This window comes from Petaurus breviceps, unplaced genomic scaffold (genome assembly GCF_028583685.1).
Source record: "Petaurus breviceps papuanus isolate PSGF00001 unplaced genomic scaffold, PetGlider_PUasm1.0 551, whole genome shotgun sequence".
Classification (NCBI taxonomy): Eukaryota; Metazoa; Chordata; class Mammalia; order Diprotodontia; family Petauridae; genus Petaurus; species Petaurus breviceps.
The window spans coordinates 40,371,312-40,389,192 of NW_027186372.1; the positions used below are offsets into that span (position 1 = coordinate 40,371,312).

A 17,881-nucleotide genomic window follows, 5' to 3' on the forward strand; every position below is an offset into this window, starting at 1 on the left:
TTCCTTCCTTCCTTCCTTCCTTCCTTCCTTCCTTCCTTCCTTCCTTCTTTCTTTCCTTCCTTCCTTTTTTCCTTCCTTTCTTTCTTCCCTCCTTCCTAAACCTGCTAATCCAGATAACTAGACAAATCAGTTTTTAGACTGGCCATTTCTTTTATTCATTGATTTTATAGTTGTATGTATTTATGTATAAGATTAGGTCCTTACAATTTCACCTTATTTCTATCTAAATAACTCTCCTTCCTTCCATGATGTTATGATGACATATATCCTCAAAGGGGAGAAATTATAAAAATGTAAATTGCTTTAGTTCTTATGTGTTCTTAATTTAATATTAAATCTTATTTTGAGAAAGGTAAAAACATCAATCCATTTATTTACCATTGAAAGCTAGGATACATATGGTTGGCATCCCAAAGTTTTCCAAAGGACAAACAATATATTTAAATGACTCTTGATGGTTCAAACCAGTGGTCTTAGAAAGTGTGCTATTGTGCCAGCAAAAATGATGACAAAACACTGAGCAAATATAATAATATTAAATGATGTGTTTTAGATTTGATACTGGTGATAATAAGAATGATATTAAAAAAGGTGGAACAAGATATTAAATTTCCTCCAGAAGGTACATTTGATTATCTACAAATGAATTTCATACAAATGCCCAAATACATGGGCTTTGTTTGTGTTTTAGTAATTATCTATAATTTCTCGAGTTAGATTGAGTATTTTGCATTAGAATTGCTTTAATAGTTCTGTAGAATCTTTTAAATTATGGTTTGTTGTTTTTTATATTCTTTTCCGTTTGAGGACCCTACAAAATTACTAAGTGACAGAAGGACATATTTTACATGTCAGGTCATGAAAGTTTTGATTGTTTATGTATTTGTTTGTTTCTTAAAGAAAATTTCTAACCCACAAACTGCATTGTCTGTTTCCTCTGTAGGGTTCAGAGAAAGTAGAAAGAACATATAGTCTATGAACATTAGAACTCCAAAAACTTTCAGATGAGTTATAAGTACCCTAAGCTAATATTCTTCCTCTGGCCCTGGTGTCTATGTTTAATACTGTGAGAAACAGCCCACAGAGTTCTGTTTCCGCAGAAATATACAACAGCATGGTTACTGGAATAGGACAAAAAGCAAATTGTAAAACCATAAAGATAGTCATAGGTAAAATGATTAGTTGAAGCAGAAACTATTCAGGAACTAGACCGACTGAAACCAGACTTGTGGTTAAACCACAGCATTATGATAAATGGACATGGAGAATAAGGGGAGGGGAAATGGTTTGATAGATTTGGATAAAATTGATTGCTAAACTCTGCTGGGGTTTGCCTATTTGTAGGACACCTGACTTGTAAACTTGTATTAAAGCTTTCCTGACTTTGTCAATGAGCAGTGTTCTTTCTAGAGTGAGGACTTTTCTCACAACACAATAAGACTTTTACCCCATGAGGTAATTATTGTAAGTCCAATCTGATTAGGCTTTGTCAGGTCTTGTCAGTAGAGGTTTTGAGCAGTGATACCTAAGGAACCACTGCTGGGGTAGTGCAAGACTTGGAATATAGCAAGTAAATCTGCTGGGAAAAAAATAAAAAAAAAATAACCTCTAAAAATTTGCTCCAGAAATAAGGTGGAAAAGTATATCCAAAGGTAAGTAAAACAGCCCCAACTGACAATTTGTTGTTAATGGTTTAGGAGAGTCTCCTTTGATTCATATTTGAAAGGAAATATGTTTCCCAGAAGCAGACAACTTCATGAGGTAGGCAGTTAAGCCAAAGACAAGATAGTTGCTGCCTAAACAGATGTTAATGTACCTGATTATACAAGCATATTTATTGTCTATTGTCTTTTACAATGCCATAGCCTTTTTAGAAAGGGACCAAGGGGCCATATTCAAGAAAAAAATATAAGTATAAATCTAAGTTCTTTTTATCCTACTTCCTTGTAAAATTACTGGTAATTCCCCAAAGAAAAATTCTGCTTTTGAGATACATTTCCCCATGGATATTTTTGTCAAACATTTACTACTGATCGAAGTAATAGTCTCAGAAGGATAAATAATATATTTTATTATGACATTTCATTCTTGCTAAGAGGTTTAAAATTGCTTTTTTATACTCTCCTTTATTTATTTCAATATGATGAATTTACACCCACCACTTTGTTTTTAAGAGAATGTTGTGTATTTTGTATGATTTGTTTAAGTACATATTTTTGTTTCAACACTATCACAAATCTCATTGTACTAAGCTTCTATTTTGCTGTGCAATCAACTGCCTTAATATGATATTAATAAGGTCTAATGTAATATAATAAGAGGGAAATATAATATAATAATAATATGTAATAAAACGAATAATAACCACTGATTCTCTTAAATACCGATTATTAAGAAAACTGCCAGAAGACAAGAGGAAACAAAGGAACTTAAAAACTTTATGAATATAGACATTGGGCAGTTCAGATTTAGTGATATTTCTGAAGAAGTATCAAAGGGTAGGACTATGGGGAAAAATAAGAACTATGATTACTTTGCAACATCTTGATGGACTAATCAATCCCTGAGTCTGAACTAATAATTGAAAGTCCCCAACCCCTACTGAAGGCGAAATAATGTATAACAGTAAAGACTCAATGTCTTTGGATAAAAAAAAAAAACTCCTCAATTTTGCCTACAAGGACTTTTTTCATAATTGCAAATGCATTTGGTTATTACCCTCTTATCTCTAGCCTTTGAATAGAAGGTGTTTTCTTACAAAAAATCCTGAAAGTTACATTCCAAGTATCCTCCCATTTTATTCCTTGACTAATCTCTCTCTCTTTCCCTCCCCCTCCTGTGAAGTGCTTTACTTATATACCCTACATTGACACACAATGCTACTGATTGAATGTGTACTCTACAAGTATATGAAAAGTTCTACAAAACAAATCTATACCCTAAGAAACTGAAGCCACTATCAGCAAGAGCAGCATTCCTTAGCATGCTAAAAAAGGTGTTTGCTTTCAGCTGGCCTCCTACATTTGATATCCAGTCATTAGACTTCTACTAACCTGTATACCTCTGTCAACAGGTCACACTTCTCTTAGTTTAGATAATTCCCGAACAGATCAATTGAGAAAGCAGTTTGTAATTATGCTAATAAAATGAGTACAATGTTCATATTTCTTGATCTAGAGATCTTACTACTAGGCATATAGCCCTAGGAAGTAAAATTAAGAAATAAATGTACCATTTGCAACAAAATATTCATAATTGCCCTTTTTTTGTGATAGCAAGTAAGTGAAAATAATTTAATCTCTTTAGTGTTAACTTCCCCTGGGAAATTTTAATCTATGTGATCTTATTTTTCTTGCATTTAAATCCTTTGAAAACTCTTCCTCAAGTAATAAGAATTTCCATAATTCAATCTATTATAGGCCTCAAAGTATGAAATGACTTTGAAAGGCATTTGACAAAGTGAAATGAAGATAGTCAGAAATCCTGTCCTAATTGACTGAGGGATTTGATCATTCTCTCTGGGTCCTATATAAAAGAATCTATTTAGTTTTGATAAAAGAATTCCAGAAATAGAACAAGTGTGGTTTTCCAACAATGTCTGAGTAGAAATTGCCTGAGGTGAAAAGGAGAAGCCTCTGCCACGACTTCAGCTTTGGCCAGGTTTCCTTCTTTCTCACCCCTTTTGGTTAGGAGAGAACTATGGAATTTTTAAAGGGTCAAGACGATTCATTTTCATCCTACCATTATTCCTCTGGGATAGTATTGTGTTGTGGCAGTATTACAGACTTTTGCAAGAATGTTTTATATGGCTTGTCCTTAATATATTACCTTAATAAAGGCCTCTTTCTAAAAGTTCTTTAGGCTGGCTGACTAAATTGATGTTCAACTGATAATCTTCGAGGAAAGCACATTGGTTTACCCTCAAGTCATAACACAGAGTATAACCTCCAAAGCTTAGAACGTGAGGGGTACATAAACCTTGCCCTAGGGCATAAACTTCATCTGTGAAGGTGGGAGTTGTGAGAAGGAGTTTCTATGGGCTACATTGAAAATACATGTCAGATTATAATCATCTTCCCTTTCCTCTCTCATAAATTCTGTTATGTAGCTGTTACTTCCCCCTAAAATTCCCCTCTTTCTCATCCCAACAACCAGCTGATGCTAAATACAGTATTAATTCCTTTCATTTATCTTAAAATGAATTGCTTTGCAACAATTGTTCCATTGCCCATGTGAAGTAGTCATATATTTGACAAACAAAAATGTTGGTACTCATCTTCTCCAAACCTTTCGTGACTATATGCTTTTGAATGTATTCCCCCTCTGCCTTTATTTTTTTTTCAAAAGGACACAAATCCACAAATCCATAAATCTAAGATTAAGATATTCTATCAAGTCATTCAAGCACTTAGCCCCTCTATTTCCTTTCTCTCAATTCTACTCACCTGCTACCTGCACTCTGGATTCCTTCTTTTGTTTGAGGGCAAGGTTCAGGACTGAACACACAATATTCTTATTTGAATGTTGTTTTATAACAAGGGTTGTTTCTATGAAAAAGAGTCCACGATCATCTTGGACTACTGTGTAGTTTGTTGACAAACACTGTCCTGGATCCTGTCTCCATTGTACATTTGGCTGAGGCAACCACCCATCAGATTGACACACCAACAAGATGCCTCCATCTCTATATCCCTCAAGAGAGATAAGAGGGGTTGACCCCAGAGCTGCAGAGAATAGGAAACAAAGTTAAACCAAAAAGCATATCTCAGAGATATTCAGAAACAGAATTTATCTAGCCCTTAGCTAGTTTGTAGATTTGTTTCTGTCTCTCTTTATCAAAGAGTGTGAAGCATGGCCCCTTCAGTAGCATGTTCTAGCTAACTGACCTTAGATATAGAAAGTGAGAATATCACATCATTGAAAAGGTAGCTTACCTGCTACTTGTAGCTCCCAAGTGTCCTGCTGGTAGAAGGTTTGGGAGCTAAACCAACACCCATATAATGCCTTGTCTGAAGGGCTTATATTCTTAAGTTTTAAGGACACGCTCCCTTCTGTAATGCCATCTTGCACAAACTGGGTTCTTCCTTGATACTCCGGCATTTGCCTCTCATTTTTTTCTTTCCCATCCTTGTATAGAAGTAGCACAGAAGAGAATTGGTTCCTGAAGAACCTCACCTCCATGTCCTTCAAATTCATCTTGGGCAAGACATGACATGAAAAAATGACATCTTCTCCCACCAATGCCTGAATAGGCTCACCTGGGCCAATCACCTGAAACTGACCTGTAGGGATAACCAGAAAAGGACCATTAGCTATGGACATTTGTCAGTATAATGCAAAAAGCTTGACGTAGGTACAGAACGAAAGCTTTCACATTCCTCCTCCTCAATCTTCAACTGCTTTGCCAAGGACCGAAACTTCCCCCTTTTCCACTGACACCAGAGAAGGGTCATGATGTTAGAACTGTATGCTTGTAACATAAAATGACAAAATATTAGTATTGAAAGGGTTTTTAGAGGTTGTCTAGCTCAACATTCTATCATATGCCAGAATTACGTGTGCAATATTCCTTAGAGGTCATCATTCAGATCCGGTTTTTTCATTATCAATGATTGAAGACATCATTATGTAAAAAACAAACAAACAATCCATCCCTTTCTAGGTTTGCTCTAATTAGAAAACTATTCTTTATGTTGAATTAAAATCACACTCACTGCAACTTATGCCCATTGGTCTTATTTTTGCCTTTTATAGCTTTTGAGATTAATTCTACTTTCCTCTTTCTCATAGTAGCCCTTCAAATATTTTGAAAATATACGTTAGGGGGCAGAGTCAAGATGGAGGAGTAGAAACAGGACCTCCATGCCACTCTGGCTCCCACCACCTCCAATTCATGTAAAAGGTGACTCTGAACAAACTTTGGAACTACATAACCCACAAAATGACACAGAGAAGCTAACCTCTCGCTGAGGACAGCTCAGCAGGCCGGCAGGAATTGGCCAGCACAGAGCTCTGGGAGCCAACCCCAGCCCAGAGGGAGCCTGAGATCTTAGCCCCAGGGCAGTCTGACCAGCTGCTGGCTGAAGGGACTTCAGATCACCAACAGTTGTGGCGGTTTCCAGAATTATCAACCCATAGATGCTAAGGGCAATGTGAGAGGTAAGTGCAGTGTGGACTTTGGGACCCAATAATTGGGAATGCAGATGACCTTTGCCCCTGTGGAGAGAAGCCATTGAGGCACCCTCTCACAGCCACTGCCATGTGGCAGCTTCAGCTCCTGGCCTGCAGAATGTAGGGGGACCAAGTGACCAGTCTGAGGGGTAATTGCTCTTGCTTTAAACTGCTTGGATCTGGATTGCAGTCTAGGGTAGAGGTCCTGGGGTGTGTGACCAACTTGCCAGAGCATGTGGAGGTTTCAGAGAGGGCACCCAACTAATACCTTTAGTAGCTGAGAAAACCACAGCATTTGGGAAAAGGCTCCCCTGTCTGGTGGCAGAGTCCTACTGTGGCAAAAAGACCAAAAGTCAAGTAATTGAGTGGCAACATGAGCAGACAAAGGAACAAACCAAGCAGATAAATTCAACTTTACACTCTTATTTTGGGGACAAAAAGGACCAAAGCATGGAACAGGAGGAAAACAGTCAAATCAGAACTCCTCCATCAAAAGCTTCAAAGAAAAATACGGGCTGGTTATGGGCCATTGAGGACTTTAAAAAGGATTTTGAAAAGCAAATAAGAGTAGAGGAAAAATTGGGAAGGGAAATGAGAATAATGCAAGAAAATTATGAAATGAGAGTCAACATCCTGACTGAAGAAAATAACACCTTAAAAAATAGACTAATTCAAATGGCAAAAGGGACTCAAAAAGGCAATGAGGAGAAAAACGCCTTAAAAAGCCAAATTTTCCATATGGAAAAAAGAATCCCAAAAGCTCACTGAAGAGAACCATTCCTTCAGAACTAGATTGGAGCAAATGGAAGCTAGTGACTTTATGAGAAATCAAGATACTATTAAACAGACCAAACAAATGAAAAAAAATAGAAGGCAATGCGTCCCTTAAGGAGGCCTACTCCTTAAGGATAATTGAGTTAAGATCTCACTGAATCATTGTACTTTGTGTTTAAGGAGCAAGCCTCCTTAAGGATGATTGAGTTAGGAACTTACCGCATAATTTCTATGTGGCCACTTTGATGAAAACTATGCAATCACTTTAGTGATAAGTTGTTATGTTATAACATTGTTTATGCTGTACTTTGGTTTCTGTGGATGTTTTGATTTAGCTTGCTGCTGAATAGAGAGTTCACTATGCTATGTGATGAGAACCTTGAAGCTGTTCACAGCAGCAGTCTTCTGGAAAGCTGCTCATGTTTGACTTTACACAGAGAGAGACTTACCTGATCCCAGTCCTATGAAACTAAGGACAGAGATGAAGAGGAGACGATACTCAAGTAGATGGAAGACTTGACTGGGGCACTGGAAAACTGGGACATTCAACATATCTATTCATTTGTTTATCAGAACCTGTAGCGAAGTTTAAATGGATAACTTAGTATAGTGGGAAGTATGAGAGTTGTCAGAAGTATGAACATAATTCCCTGAGTCATGGTTTGGATGACTGGAATCCCATAACTACTGAGATATGGTGCCCTTGGGAATTTACATGGGGAAAACATTTCTCCTGATCCTGATCACCGCAGATCCCTAAGAACAACCACTGAAGGAGAGTTTTCTCCGTTACAAGATTGAGTTGAGCAAATTTTTATGCCCAGTAGGACAGGAATGGCAGAATTGAGATGGATGATTCCTGAAGCCATGACAAATAGAGCAAAAAGCAAAGAGGAGAAAAGTCAAAGATTAGTGACTGCTCTGGAGCCTCTTCCTGATTTCTTTTAGTCTCATGGTTTGAGCTTTCCCTTCCATGCTTCCTGTTTTGTTTTGTTTTGTTTTGTTTTGTCCTGTGATTCTAATGTAAAACTGCTCCATTTGAGTGGGTAGAAAGACAGCTGAACTAGAAATTAGGTAATCTGTATAGTTGCAGATGAATTACTTCAACTCTCTGATCATCTGTTTTCTCATCTGTCATATGTGAGCTAGGTAACTTATAAAATCTTTTCTAGATGAAATATTACAAAGTTCTGAAATTGATAAGAAGAAGGTGGCACATTAACTGTAAATAGTTCATGGAGGGGGCGGCTAGGTGGCGCAGCAAATAGAGCACTGGTCCTGAAATCAGGAGGACCTGAGTTCAAGTCCAGCCTCAGAGACTTAACACTTACTAGCCATGTGACCTTGGGCAAGTCACTTAATCCCAATTGCCCTCCAAACACCAAAAAAAAATATCCCTTTTGAATTTAAATACAAAAAGACAAAAAAATTTCCATGTACACAGCAAAATATAAAAAGAAGATTCAAAGTAAAACCATGGAATTCCAATTCACAGTATTTACTCTTTTTTGAAAAACCTTGTTTTCAAAGATAACCTGCTTTTCTGTGCTTCTTTCTAAGTTTTCTTTTGTTCTCTGTTGTGTACTTAAAAATTTTTTTCCCTACTTCCCCACTCTGCCCTAGAAAAGGCTACCATTATACACACACACACACACACACACACACACACACACACATGCCATACTATACATATTTGATATTTATCAGTTCTTTCTCTAGAGATATTTAACATTTTCCATCATAGATACTTTATAGCTGTTTTGGACATTTATAATACTCAAAATGACTTAGTCATTCAAAGTTGTTCCGAGAACAACTTACAGCTGTTACTATAAACAATGTTCTTTTGGTTCTGCTCACTTCACTCTTCATTATTTTGTACGTGTCTTTCCATGTTTTTTCCTAAAAGAACTTAGCTCATGATTTTGAATACCATATTAGCATTTCATCACAATTATGCAGCACAACTTGTTTAACCCCAATTGACAGGCATCACCTCAATTTTCTGTTCTTTGCAACCACAAATAGAGCTGCTACAATTGTTTTAGAACATAGAAATTCTTTTCCTTTTCCCCTCATCAGCTTGGGAAGGTTGTTGTGTTTGTCCTTTGTGTTTGAAGAGGACCATGACATCAGGGAAATGATGACATGACTTGCAGTTGACTTTGCTTTGAGTGAAGGAGGGCTATGCAAGGTCACCAGCTTCACTTTATCTTCCAGAGCCATCTGGTTCCAGGATGGAACCTGATGGAACCAGGATGACTGGAGATGGCCCAGGATGCAATGGGACACCCTAATCCTTTTAGGCTAAGGCCTTTTTAGGCACTCACTTAGAGTGAGGTAAAGCCCATTTAGTGAATAGGCCTCTTTAAGAAGTGAGTCAAGGGATGGCCACTTTAATTAGAAAAAAAAAGAAAAAAAATCAGTCTTGGAGGGGAAAGACCTCTCAGGGTTGCTGTTCCAAAGAGAAACAGTTACCATTGACATTGACTTAAGGCCAAGAGGACCCCAAATATAGCTGTCAAGTGGAACTTGAGCAGGGACCTATTGTGGTGCAAATTATGAGCTTCAGAGTGAACTGGCTTGAAGGTTTTGTGAAAGAAAGAAAGAAAGAAAGAAAGAAAGAAAGAAAGAAAGAAAGAAAGAAAGAAAGAAAGAAAGAAAGAAAGAAAGAAAGAAAGAAAGAAAGAAAGAAAGAAAGAAAGAAAGGAAGGAAGGAAGGAAGGAAGGAAGGAAGGAAGGAAGGAAGGAAGAAAGGAAGAAAAAAGAAAGAAAGAAAAGAAAGAAAAGGGAGGAAGGAAGGAAAGAAGGAAGGGAGGAAGGGAGAAAGGGAGAAAGGAAAGAAGGAAGGGAGAAAGGAAAGAAAGGAAGAGAGGAGGAAAGAGAGGAAGAAAGAGAAAGAAAGAGAAAGAAAGAAAGAAAGAAGGAAAAGAGAAGAGAAAAGAAAAGAAAGAAATCTAGCCAGCATAACCCAAATTAACTGGGCAACTTCTGGTCATAAAATTTACCTTCCTTTGGAGAGGAGATGGAGAGGGAGTGGGAGAGGACACGCTGAATTACCCAACTAGCTTCTTCAGCTTGGAAAATAAAACTAATAAAAGTATTGCTAGGTCCAAAAATCTACAATTTCACAACCCTTTGGGTATGATTCTAGCTTGCTCTGCAAAATGGTTGGATGAGTACACAGTTCCACCAACAGCGAATTAGTGTCCCATAATTGTTAAAATTTCTATGTGAACATTTAAACCTTAGAAATCAGCAAATGCTCCAAATCACAGTTTGTTGTATTGGCTTATTGATTAGATAGGTTTAAGTAAATGATGGAAAAAATGTTCGATAACCCTATCATGTACCTAGTTTTTCTTGACCTCCCAGTAGCAAGCAGCATTGAAAGGTAAAGTAATAAAATAGGGTAAGCAAGTTGCCACTACCTTGGTAAGGAAAATAGTGAGGAATAACACATATTGGCCATAGGCATAAAAGTCATGAAATCTCTTGTATCTTTATGTCACTCTAAATAGATTTTCTATTCATGCATTAGAGAAGGGAATATATTAAGTCAATGATAGAGAGCCTGAAAGTATACATAAACACAGGACTCAATATATTAGCTATAGAGAGTCTAAATGCAATAAGTGAGGTTCAATTACTTAAAGAAGCATTCATTTCCAATAGGAGAGTGAGAGAAGGAATGCAACTTTTAGTTCTCGGATCTTATTTCTTTGAGACTTACCATAAAATGTCTGTCTGGTATGAAAATAGAAAATTGCTTTTTTTGTAAAAATGAATTTAATTAATTAAAATTGTAAAATAAGTTTTAAAGTAAAAATAAACTAGGTAATAGGTGTAACAAGATAAGAAAATAGTCCATGTCTACTTAAATAGTTACGAACTTTTAAATATGATCAAAAAATAAATTCCACTGTCTGTTTTCCAATGAGATTATATAAATTTTGGATAATGACAATGTTGGAACCCAGAGCCCTTCAGATATAATTTTGTTATTCCCTTTGCTTCAAGGAAGGTTGTTCCCTACTCTACCTTGAAGGTTTATATGTGTGGCAGAGAAGACAGTGCTCACAATACCTGTACTCTAGTGCTCAAATCCTGACTCTGTGTCTCCTTAAGTATCTCTGTCTCTCTCTGTCTCCTTATGTGTAGGCATGGAAACAAATGCCAATCCATTTTATTTGTAATTTTTTCTGGAGTTGCCACTAAAATGTTGCACACACATATATGCATGATGTAAATATGTGTACTGTACACATATGTATGTGTGTGTAAAGGTGAACAGTGGAACAAACTAGATAGGCAAGCTCTGTAAACAAATGCACACTTACTAGCTGAATAATCGCAGCCAAGTCATTTAAACTCAGGTGAACATTTTGGTGGCAATTCTATAAAATTATTAGAAAAAATGTCAAATAGATTGGCATTTGTTTTCATGCCAGAAGTTCCCAAAGACAATTAAATGACAGACCCAGATGACTCTGTTCTCTCCCTGCCACAGACACACAGACAAAAACACAGACACAGATACAGGCAGACACACACATATGTATGCCTCTTCTATGATACTTAATTCCATCCTACTAATCTGTTCACATCCCCTAATATTGACTTACCAGAAGTAAATAGATGAGGCTCATAGAATGATGTCAGGAAACAAAAAAGGATGTAGGGGAAAGGGTTGTGGCCAGAGAAGCTTCAGTCATTGTTTGAGGACACAAGAGGGCCACCTCTAAAATAAGCAGGGGTTGATCTCCATTTAGATCATTATGCTTTTCCGAAAGAAACTGCTTCAGGAAGAGAGGCTGAATTCTCATGTAGGAAGTAAAGTTGCAGTTCTGTGTGGGCTGAGAGGGTAAGGATATGAACTTTGGGCTTATAAAACCATTGTCTTGTTTGTCAGTAGAATTTTCTGCCCAGGGCACATAATTGGCAGCAATAAACATCTACACTATCTTGAACTTTCTTCCTTCATAAAGAGCTATTCTCAGAGCAAAATAGAGTTTGGTAATTCTTACCAGTTTTTTATTTAAGTACCAGGAAATAATTAGGCTTTGAACTGACATTGGTGGATTTCTGAGCATGACTGAGGGGTCTTAGGGTGGGGAAAGGAATGGGTAGTTTGGTGGGTACTCTTTTTAAAAATTTAACATTTTATTTTATTCCTCAATTATATGTAAAAACAATTTTAACATTAGTTTATTTTAAACTGAGTTCCAAATTCTCTTCCTCTCTCTGCTTTCCACCACCACCTGAGAAGACAAGCAATTTGATATTGCTTATACATGTGCATTCATACAAAACATATTTCCATGTTAGTCATGTTGTGAAAGAAAATATAGCCAAAAAACCTCAAGAAAAATAAAGTAAAGAAAAAAGCATGGTTCCATCTGCATTTAGATTATATCAGTTCTTTCTTTAGAGACTGATAGGAATCTTCATCATAAATCCTTCAGGGTTATCTTGTATCATGGTATTTCTGAGAATAGCTAAATCATTCATAGTTGATCATCATAAAATATTGCTGTTACTGTGTATGCTGTTCTCCTGATTCTGCTCATTTCACTTTTCATCAATTCATGTAAGTCTTTCCAGGTTTTTCTGAGAGCATACTCCTGATCATTTAATTTAACACAACCATACTCCATCACAATTATCAACAACAACTTTTTCAACAATTTCTCAACTGATAGACATCCCCTCAATGTCCAATTCTATGTCACCACTAAAAGAGTTGTTATAAATATTTTTGTGCATATAAGTCCTTTTCCATTTTCTTCTTTTTAAAATTTCTTTGAGGCACAGACCAATAGTTTTTGCTTGCATGCATGGTTTTATATACTTTTAGGCATAGTTCCTAATTGTTCTACAATGGTTTAATCAGTGTACAGCTTCACCAAAACAGCAGTAGAGTCTCAATTTTCCCACATCTCCTATGAAATTTTGTATTTTTCTTTTCTGTCATATTAGCCATTTTGATAGGTGTGGGGTGGTACCTCATAATTGTTTTAATCTGCATTTCTTTCATCAATAGTGTTTTAGAGCATTTTTATGACTGTAGATAGCTTTAATTAATTCATCTGAAAACTGCCTGTTCATTTCCTTTGACCATTTATCAATTGAAGAATTGCTTTTATTTCTATTAATTTGACTTAGTGTTCTATATATTTGAGAAATAATGTCTTTATCAGAGAAGCAAGCTGTAAATTTTTTCACAATTATGTTTACTAATTATTGTATCAGCAATGCAATATTCACAAAGCCTATGGAAATTACAGATATGCTGATGTAGTTATCAATTACAAAATATATCAGGCTTGCTATATGGGGGATGAAGAGAGAACATTTATTAAAATACCAAAAGACTGAGTCCCAAAACCAGAAAGTCAAAGCCATCAGAGTAGTTATGACATTGGCACAGGTAGATAAAGTAGAAAGCACCCACGTTCTCAAGTCTTTAAAACAGAACAGGCTACCTCAGGCAAAGGACCTCCTCTCCCCACTCACAGCAACCACCCAGCGTCCAGGAAGTGCGCTCCCAGCAGCTCCGGTCCCTGGCGGTCCTCAGCAGGAGTCCTTAGCAGAAATTCTGGCTGACTCAAAAAGGGGTTTGCGCTTCCACTGCCGCTGCCTCTGCTGCTGCTGCCACCGTTGCCACCACTGCTAGCCACCGCAGGAACTCTAGCTTGGCTTCTGCTTCCTCTTGCTCTGCCCCTTCCTGCTACGTCAGCAAGTCCAATGGGGCATGGAAGATCTTTAAATCCCATAACCCTTACAATTATGCATTTCCTTCCATCATGTTTCACCCCTGTTTATCCTACTCTGCTGGAACCCTGTCCATTCTCAAAAGTGTTTTGCTCCTGAGTTTTGCCTCCCCCAATACACCTTCCCTTCTATCAGCACCCCTTTTCTTAACCCCTGCTCCTCCTACTTTCCTATATGGTAAAATAGATTTCTGCATCTAACTGAGTGTGTGTGATAGTTACTCTTTGAATCAATTCTGATGAGTGAGGTTCATGTGACCCTTCTTAAGTCCCCCATCTTGCCCGAAACTTTAGAAGTTCTTTTGTTTCTCCTTCATGTCCAACAATAGACCCCATTCTACCTCTCCCTTCCCCCTTCTCCTAGTTGATTCCTTTCTCCCCCATTAATTTTGTGTTTTTAGAAAATTATCCCATCATATTCAACTCATATGCATGCCCTTTTTCTGTGTCTTCTTAATTGTCACAATAATGAGAAAGTTTTTAACCTTCTGTCTATGCATTTTCTTAACTGCCTTAATAATGTGAAAGTTCTTAAGAGTTACAAGTATCAATTTCACACGCAGTAATGCAAAGAACCCCTTATGATTAGGTCCTTTTCCCTTCTTTATGATCTTTTTGGATACAGACTGAGTGGAGATATTGCTGGATCAAAGGATATGCACAGTTTGGTTGGCCTTTGAGCATAGGTCCAAATTACTCTCCAGTATGGTTGGATTCGGTCATAACTCCACCAAGAATGCATTAGTGTCCCAATTGTCCCACATTCTTTCCAACATTTATCATTTTCCTTTTTTGTTATATTAGCCAATCTGATAGGTGTGAGGTGGTATCTCACAGTTGTTTTAATTTTAATTTCTCTGATCTAGAGTGATTAAGAGCACTTCTTCATGTGTTTTAATTTAAGTTTTAATTTCTTCCTCTGAAAACTGACTGTTCATATCCTTTGACCATTTATCAATTGAGGAATGGCTTGTATTCTTATAAATTTGTTGAAGTTCTCTATATATTTGAGAAATGAAGCCTTTATCATGGACAATTGGTATGGAAATTCTTTCCCAGCTTTCTGCTTTCCTTCTAATCTTGGATGCATTGCTTTTATTTGTGCAAATGTTTTTAAATTTAATATGATCAAAATTATCTATTTTGGATTTTTAATCCTCTCTATCTTTTGTTTGGTCATAAACCCATAGCTAACTTAACTTCTCCTTTAAAAATTTGGATGCTATAAAATTGATACATATATGACTAACAGTGATATTGCTTCATTGTCTAGGTACCATTTAGCAAGGTGTAGTTTCCTTCCTTATCTCTTTTAATTACATATATTTTTGCTTCTGTTTTGACTGAGAACAGGATTTTTGCCCTTGCCTTTTTTTCTTTTACATGAAGGAAAAATTAACTGAGTTGCAGGTTCATGACCAAACAAAAGAAAGAGAGTATTAAAAATCCATTTATCATCTGGGAAATGACTTATATTCTTATAAATTCAACTTAATATTCTCTTTATTTTAGACATGAGACCATTATATAAACTGACTGTAATTTTTCCCCCCAGATTTGTATTTCCTTTCTAATCTTAGTTGCATTGGCTTTGTTTGTGTAAAGCCTTTTAAATTTAACATAACCAAAATCATCTATTTTGGATTTCATAATGTTCTCTATCTCTTGTTTTGTCATAAATTCTTCCCTTCTCCATAGATCTGACAGATAAACTATTCCTTGCTCTCCTAGTTTGATTATAGTATTGGCCTTCATATCTTAACCATGTACCCATTTTGATGTTATCTTGACATAAAGTATAAGATGTTTGCCTATGCCTAGATTATGTCAAATTATTTTCTAGTTTTTGAGCAGTTTGTGTTAAATAGTGAGTTCTTATCTCAGGAGCTGGAGTCTTTGGATTTATCACACAGTTGTTTACTGTAGTCATTGACTTATGTCTTGTGTACCTAACCTATTCTACTGATCCATTACCCTATTTCTTAGCCATTAACAAGTGGTTTTGGTGATTGCTGCTTTATTCTACAATTTAAGATCTGGTATTTTTTTCATCATTTCCCTTGATATTCTGGACCATTTGTTCTTCTAAATGAATTTTGTTATTATATTCTCTAGCTCTGTAAATTATTTTTGGTAGTTTGATTGGTATGGCACTGAATTAGTAAATTAAATTGGGTAGAATTGTCATTTTTATTATATTAGCTCAGCCTACCCATGAGCAGCTAATATTTTTCCAATTATGTACATCTGACCTTATTTGTATGAAAAATGTTTTGTAATTGTGTTTTGGCAGGTAGACTACCAAATATTTTATAATCTCTACAGTAACTTTAAATAGAATTTCTCTTTCTGTCTCTTGCTGTTGGGCTTTATTACCAATATGTAGAAATGCAATGATTTAAGTAGGTTTATTTTATATTTTGCAACTTTGCTGAAGTTGTTTATTATTTCAGGTAATTTATTTACTTTGTTCTCTAGGATTCTCTAGGATATACCATCACATCATCTGCAAAGAGCGATAGCATTTTTGGTCTTTGACTATTTTAATTCCCTCACTTTCTTTTTCTTCTCTTTTTTCTAAAGCTAATGTTTTTAGTACCATATTGAATGACAATGATGATAATGGACATCCTTTTCTCATCCCTGATCTTATTGAAAATGCTTCTAGCTTATCCCCATTACACATAATGCTTGCTGATGGTTTTAGATAGATGCTACTTAACATTTTAAGGAAGACTCCATTTATTCCTATATTCACTAGGAGTTTGGATAGAATCAGCTTTGTATTTTGTCAAAAAGGTTTTTCTGCATCTAATAAGATAATCATATGATTTCTGTTAGTTTTGTTGTTGATATAGTTAACTATGCAGATAGTTTTCCTAAAATAGAACTAGTATATTCTTGTTATATTCCTGGTATAACTCCCACATGGTTATTATCCTCATGATAAGTTGTGCAATCACTTTGCTAACATTTTATTCAAAATTTTTGCCTCTATGTTCATTAGGAAAATCACTCCATAATTTTCTTTCTCTGTTTTGATCCTTCCCAGATTAGATATCCATACCAATTTTTATTATAAAAAGAATTTGACAAGATTCTTTCTTTGCTTATTTTTTCAAATAGTCTATATTGTATTGGAATTAATTGTTATTTAAGCATTTGATAGAATTCACTTGTAAATCCATTTGGTGATGGAGTTTTTTTCTTACTAATTTCATTGATTATTTGTTCCATTTATTTTTCTGAAACGGGGTTAAGTATTTTATTTCCTCTTTTGTTTCATCATATCAAAGCCAACTTATACCCACTCTCTCTGTCTATGTATACCCTTTTACATGTTGTAATAAAGATACAGTTCTCAAGAGTTGCAAGTAACATCTTCATGATGATCCACTGATCATCTCCCGAGAGAAATTCTGAAAGGAAAACTAATAATATTGTAGTCAAATTTCTGAGTTCTCAAGTTAAGGAGAATGTATTGTAAGCAGTCAAGAAAAAAAAAACAATTAAAGTATTGTGGAAACAATCAGGATAACACAAGATTTAGCAGCTTCTACATTAAGGGATTGGAGGGCTTGTAATATGATATTCCTGAGGTGAAAGGAGCTAGGATTAAAACTAAGAATCACCTACCCAGCAAAACTAAGTATAATACGTCAGGGGAAAAATGAAAATTCAGCATAATAGAGAACTTAATTTTTTTTTATTTTTCAAATGCTTTATTAACTTTTGATTTACATCATTCATTTCTTCCAGATTTTGAATTACAATTTTTCTCCCTGTTTTTCCCCTACCCACCACCCCAAAATAGCAGTCCCACAGGATATCTCCTCCTCCAATCTGGTCTCTCCCATATATTCTGCCATACACCCTTCTACTTTTTCAGTAGGGCATGGTGGATTGCTATGTCCCAGTGCCTGTATGTCTTATTTCTCAATTACATGTAAAATAGTATTAATAATAGTATGTATATATATATATATATATATATGTGTGTGTGTGTGTGTGTGTGTGTGTGTGTGTGTGTATACACATTTAATTTTAAAACTTTGAATTACAAATTCATTCCCTTCCTCCCTTATCACCCATGCTTACTGGGAAGATAAGCAGTTCAGTATAGGTTGTACATGTGTAGCTAATGCAAAATATTAACATAGTAG

General features: G+C 35.9%; 1 protein-coding gene across 1 annotated transcript in view; it reads right to left on the reverse strand.

Moving 5' to 3' along the window:
- Positions 1 to 7,497, reverse strand: part of LOC138172883 (butyrophilin-like protein 3) — a 19,878-nt gene extending 12,381 nt beyond the window's left edge. The window contains exons 1-3 of the mRNA XM_069102731.1: positions 7,395 to 7,497; positions 4,935 to 5,282; positions 4,446 to 4,724 (exon numbers count right to left, since the gene is read on the reverse strand). Coding sequence (XP_068958832.1) covers positions 4,446 to 4,724; positions 4,935 to 5,282; positions 7,395 to 7,497 — 730 coding nt within the window. The remainder of the gene's footprint in view (positions 1 to 4,445; positions 4,725 to 4,934; positions 5,283 to 7,394) is intronic.
- Positions 7,498 to 17,881: the final 10,384 nt, after the last annotated feature.